Source organism: Culex quinquefasciatus, chromosome 2 (genome assembly GCF_015732765.1).
Source record: "Culex quinquefasciatus strain JHB chromosome 2, VPISU_Cqui_1.0_pri_paternal, whole genome shotgun sequence".
NCBI lineage: Eukaryota > Metazoa > Arthropoda > Insecta > Diptera > Culicidae > Culex > Culex quinquefasciatus.
In genome coordinates, this window is record NC_051862.1 from 112183255 (window position 1) to 112189376 (window position 6122).

General features: G+C 50.0%; 1 protein-coding gene across 1 annotated transcript; it reads left to right on the plus strand.

Annotated features, from left to right (window-relative positions):
* Positions 1–535: 535 nt before the first annotated feature.
* LOC119766254 lies at positions 536–2359 on the plus strand. Its single transcript, XM_038250693.1, has one exon. The coding sequence runs from the start codon at positions 536–538 to the stop codon at positions 2357–2359; it is 1824 nt and encodes a 607-aa protein (XP_038106621.1).
* Positions 2360–6122: the final 3763 nt, after the last annotated feature.

The window sequence follows — 6122 nt, forward strand, 5'->3', positions numbered from 1 at the left end:
CGATCCAGCGGGATTCCTCGGACCGATCACCATTCTCGGGAAAATCCTGGTGCAAGATCTGTGGCGCACGGGGTGCGAGTGGGACGAAATGATCGACGAGCTGGCTTTCCAGAGGTGGCTGCGTTGGATCAACATTTTAGCGGACGCAAAGCACTTCAAACTACCAAGGTGCTACTTCGAGAACGCGCGGTGGGACGAGATAGAGGAGATTCAGCTGCACATCTTTGCGGATGCGGGCGACAAGGCATACGGATGCGTGGCGTATTTCCGGGCGATTGTCCGGGGCGAAGTGGTGGTGGCGCTGGTGATGAGTCGGTCCAAGGTGGCGCCGCTGAAGATGCTGTCCATTCCGCGTCTGGAGCTGGAGTCGTGTGTACTTGCGGCGCGCATGTCCCAGGCGATTCACGACAACCACAGTTTCCCGATCAGCAAGACCTTTTTCTGGACTAATTCGGCGGTCGTCCTGTCGTGGATCCGCTCCAATCAGCGTCGCTACAAATAGTTCGTCGGGTTTCGGATCGGTGCCATTTTGAGCATGACGTCGCTGATGGATTGGAATTTCGTACCAACGCAACACAACATCGCCGACATCCTGACGAAGTGGGGAAAGGATCCGAACGTCCGACCTGACAGTCCGTGGGTCTGCTGCCCGAGGTTCATCCACGATCAACAAGTAAACTGGCCGAAGAAAAGCTTGCCCCCACCGAACACCACGGAGGAACTTCGCGTGCATCTTCTTCTACACGACGTGAAGGTGGTGGACACCATCGTGGAGGTGAACCACTTCTCAAGGTGGACGATGTTGGTGAGGACCATGGCGTGCGCTCACCGTTTCGTGTCGAACCTCAAGCGGAAAACGAAAGGGCTGCGTGCGACGAAGGCGCAGGCGAAGATGCTGAGACCGACGACGGTACCGTCGGTTCGAGTTGCGTTGCAGCAAGACGAGTACAAGCAGGCGGAGGTGTACCTGCTGAAGATGGTGCAGGCGGAGAGCTTCATCGACGAGGTGAAAGTGCTGACCAGGAACAAGGATCGTCCGGCGGATCAGTGGCTCGCCCTCGAAAAGTCAAGTCCGCTGTACAAGCTGACTCCACTGGTCGACGAAGACGGCTTGCTGCGGATGGAAGGGAGAACCGAGAACGCGGAGTTTCTGCCTTTCGATCTGAGATTCCCAGTGATTCTACCGAAGGATCACCACGTCACCCGGATGATTGTCCAGCACTACCATCAGAAGTTCGGGCACGGATACCGCGAGACGATCAAGAACGAACTGCGCCAGAGATTCTTCATTCTGGGGGTCAACAATCTAGTTCGACAAGTGGCGGCGGCGTGCGTCTGGTGCAAGGTGCACCGCAATCAGCCGTTGGTGCCAAGGATGGCGGCGCTTCCTGTGCAACGCATCACACCGAATCTTCGCCCGTTCAGCTACGTCGGGGTTGATTACCTGGGTCCGCTCGACGTGTCAGTTGGACGCCGGTCCGAGAAGCGCTGGGTAGCGCTGTTCACATGCTTCGTTACGCGCGCGGTGCATCTGGAGGTGGCGTATGGGCTGACGGCACAAACGTGTCTGATGGCGATTCGTCGTTTCATCTGTCGTCGAGGCCCTCCGGTCGAATTCTTCTCCGATAACGGAACGAACTTTTGGGGCGCGAGCAAGGAGCTGGTGGAGACGGTGCGGAGCATCGGGAACGACTGCGCCGAGGTGCTGACAACGTCGCGAACGAAGTGGACCTTCAACCTACCCGCTGCACCCCACATGGGGGGTGTCTGGGAGCGTCTGGTCCGCTCTGTGAAGGAGGCGCTGGAGGCGTTGGACGACGGGCGGCGGCTGACGGACGAGATTCTGGTGACCTGTCTGGCGGAGGCGGAGGACATGATAAACTCACGTCCGCTCACGTACGTGGCTCAAGAATCGTCGCAGGCGGAGGCTCTCACACCAAATCACTTCATCCGAGGTGTTTCACCGAACGAACCCAACACGGTCCCGCCATCCCCTCACCCTGCAGAAGCTCTACGTGACGCCTACAAGCGGTCGCAGCAGTTGGCAGATGTGATGTGGCAGCGCTGGATCAAGGAGTACGTGCCGTCGGTGAATCAACGCACGAAGTGGTTCGGTGAGTCGAGGCCGCTGAAGGCGGGTGACCTGGTGTACATCGTCGACGGGAAGAACAGGAAGTCCTGGATCCGCGGAGTGGTCGAAGAGCCGATCGTGTCCGGCGACGGGAGGATTCGCCAAGCATGGGTGCGAACCAACAGCGGGCTGGTGAAGCGCGCGACAGCGAGGCTGGCCGTGCTGGAGATCGAGGGTAAACCTGCTTCAGAAGCCTCGGAACCGGGTTTACGGGCCGGGGGATGTTGAGGCCGCTCACTGCCGCTGCCGGGGTCGACACCATGCTGCTGCGTGGGAACGAACGCCGCGTCGACATCTCACGCGCGTGAGACGTGAGAAAGAGGAACGTGAACAATGACGGAACACACGAGCAAAGGGACGACAAACCAAAACAAAGTACAAACATAATTTACAAGCACAAGTTTGTCAGGGAAAGAAAAGTGGAGTGATTTTTGGAAGATTAGGAGAATTTCGAGGAGTTAGGAGTGGAGTTTGGTGACCGGGTGTACGAAAAGTGAACGGCACAAATTCGAACCACACGCGGGTAGATCCGGGTGGCGATCCTCGAAGGGATGACGAGACGGGTTAGGAAGGACCAGGACAGAACCGCTGTTTGTGTACAACTACAACACAAACGTAGAACACAAATCCGGATCGGGTTGGACGGAAAACAGGAAACAAACAAATTCTTTGATCTGCCTCGAATAAATTGGCTGATAACAAGGAGTTGTTTCCGTTGGCGTCCCAAACACAACCTATTTATTTTTCAGAGCTGCTAACCGTTCGAAGACGCGCAAATTCCCACCGCAAGCGGATTGCCTAAACGGTGCGCCGTCGTACGATCTATCGCTTAAAATGAACGACGTGCGGCATTCGTTCCACGACACCACCACTGCGCTGGCTTTGGCGAACCAAGGTCGTTTGGTTAAGACATTTTGCGGGTCAGTGCAGATTGTAGCAGAGCCAACCTGGATGAGTTGGCCAACACAACAGCAGATGATCCCGTCCTACGATGTAATGCAATACGGGCAATGATTGTGTGCGATCATCACGGATTACAAGTCTTACTATGGTCAACCGATGACGTTTACAATTAAACGGTAAGAAAAGATGATTATCAGTTTATGTTTTGTTTAAACTAATAGATTCGGTCCTGTTTCAGTTCAATTCCCAGCTAAATAAACTATTTAGCAAAACTTGTGGAATACACAGAAAAAAAAATGTAATTTTACCCGACACTGAAATCATGTTTCATACGTAAACATGCTCAATTTACATTTGAAATGCAATGTAACACGTTGTATCGCATTTAAAGTACCTTCATGTAAAATGAGATTCTACGTGATGCATGAATCTTATTTAAACAAAAAAATTGTTTCCATCAAATCGTAAATTTGAAAAGTTGAAAGGCATGTAATTGTATTTGTAATGTAAAATTTACTAAATGTAAAGTTGGAAAGCATTTATATTTAAATAAAAAGTTTGTTTTACGAAATGACAGCTCAAGCAGAAGACAAAAGCAAATCAGATCAATGTTGTGATGTTTGGTGCGCATTGCAGTGGGAGTGTTTTCCAATCAAAATTTCGATTTGGCTACAATATTTACGTTGATATCTGCATTAAATTTCCGGGTTCAAATTGATATTGAAAGTGAGACCAAGTAATTAGTTAGTTTCGGCCAATGTTCAGAAAACCGTAAACGGTAAGTCCTAAAAACAAGAGAAAACCTAACAAAACAAAGAAAAGGGCCGTTGTTGGTTTGTAAACAAAGAGTGTATCCTGTTCACGCTGGAGGAAGTTTACATCTAGCACGAAAGGGATACATTCTTTGCTACCAACTCAAAACGGCCATTTGGAACATAAATTAAACATCACCTTGCAGTGTCCCGCCGGTGGCGCTCAACGCCACCAGGTTTTGCTGGTCCAGGCAAGTTCCACGTCAACGGCCGCGTCGAATTCTGAACTCTTATTGGATCGAACTCTTCCACTCCGACAGCACCGGCGGTACGGCAACCAGCATCTTTCCAGCTGCCCGCTGGAAAAGGATTTAAAAGCAAACCGGGACTTCCAGAAGTGCCGATGCGGAAACGCTTGCTTCTGGCGCGGCAAGAATCGGTACGACCTCGAACAAGCTGCTCAGGTTCCGTTACTGCGCCGGTTTCGTTCCGGTTGTGCAATTTCTTCCTAGTGACTGTTCCTTGATCACTCACTACAATCTCGGCTTGATCGTAACTCAACGTAGAAGGGACGGAGCGTAGGGAATCTGCAACCGGATCTTGGACCAGAACCATTCCGAAATGCTCAACAATCCACATCAACGGTATAACCATAGACTAATAAAAGACTAAACAGTGACCTCTGAACCATGACTCAACCTTTTTATGACCCCTCGGCAGGGCCGGTTCACTGTCAAAAATGACAGATCAAAATGTCAAGGACTGGCTCCACTGTCGATTTTCTGACGTTTCTTTTTTTGTTTTTGTTGTGATTCTTGAATTTAAACAAACACACACATTCGTTTTATGGGGTGTGATTGTGCCATCCCAGAAGGATCGGAGAACCGGAACGACTGACAGCTTAGCCAAGGTTATGGCCATAATGTTTGTTTTGAAAAACAAGTTTCTTTTCGGTCCCGTTCGAATGATGGAACGATTGGTCGCTTACGGTATCGGTTTCGGTCGTGTATCGTGTCCCAGGACTTCCGACTATTGGTCGCAAAAGGAATGAATCCGGTTAGTACAACATTTGCGTAAGAAAAAGTGTGCTTTCCGGACAAACCGCGATGGCGGTAAGCGTGATAACTTCCGGTACATGGAACACAGGGGGAAGACGCGATTGACTTGTCGGTGAAATCGAAAGTAAATGAACATCAGTCGCGGGCCGCAAACCCTATCCGACTCGGGCAGGTCTAGATAGGCTGGCGGAATAAGCGTCGAAAGGGCCAAAATTGGAATTGGAATTGGACTTAAACAAGGCGCAGCTAAATACTACCCGGTGGTCGGCGGCTGCGGACACCGGATCGCTTAGCTTGCTTCGATGAGTAGGACAGCAACAGGCGAAGCAGATCATCAGTCAAATATTGCTTATTGATGTTTAATTTTAATAACTGTTTTTTCAAATTGTATGTGTTCGCTTTTCAAATAAAATAACTGATTTGATTATTTTAAAATTTTATTTCATACAATTCAATACATCATTTTTGGGATGGGTTTCTTCCCACTCTATCTAGCACTAGATTCATTTGACAATACGGATTCTTCACATTCTGGTACACAAACAGTTTCGGTTTGACAGTAACACATCTTTTCGAAGCTTTAGCGGTTGGACTGAGCAGATTGTACCTATGGTAGGTTCCGTCGTAAAAACCTTGGTGAAAACGATCGCGAGTGGAGTTCCCGTCCCTGCTGGCCGTGTACACCGACAAGACGCTACTTATCGCTGATCCAAAGCACGCGCCAGGCCGAACCGACCGTCCCGGTGAATGATGTCCTCCAGATTGTCAAAATTTACACGCGTGGACATCAACTTCATTTCTCGTACCGCTGCAACGACCTGCGCCACGCCACGCCGGACTTTAAAAACGAAATTGTGTTCACCGAGGTCCAGCTGCAGCCGCAGCTCCAGACCCAAGGAGTTTATCTTTGTCCTAATCGGCGCGTACGGCATCACCTAGTCGATGGACATCCGCACGATGGACCTGTTCGACGATCCGATCCAGGTCGGGAAGCGATGATGGCCAGAAGACGTCCAGCGTTGAAATGCTTTTCCAGGGTGGGTTCGATTTTGGAAGTCCTCTGACGTTTAGCGTACTTCTTGAGATGCTTTGCTGACTTCTTCACGCATAGTAGTGATTTCATAGTATTTTACCGTCTATTACTGGGCAACCAAGAGCACATTTTGGTCGCTGGTATTTACAAAAGAAATACCAAAATTTGGTATTTTCATACCATTTTTAGTGCAACAGTTGCAGTTAGTGAAAAAAACGGAAATGTTCCATATGCAACAGCCAAAT

Coding starts and splice junctions, on each gene's coding strand:
- LOC119766254 (XM_038250693.1), top strand. CDS start 536: ATGACGTCGCTGATGGATTGGAATTTCGTACCAACGCAACACAACATC.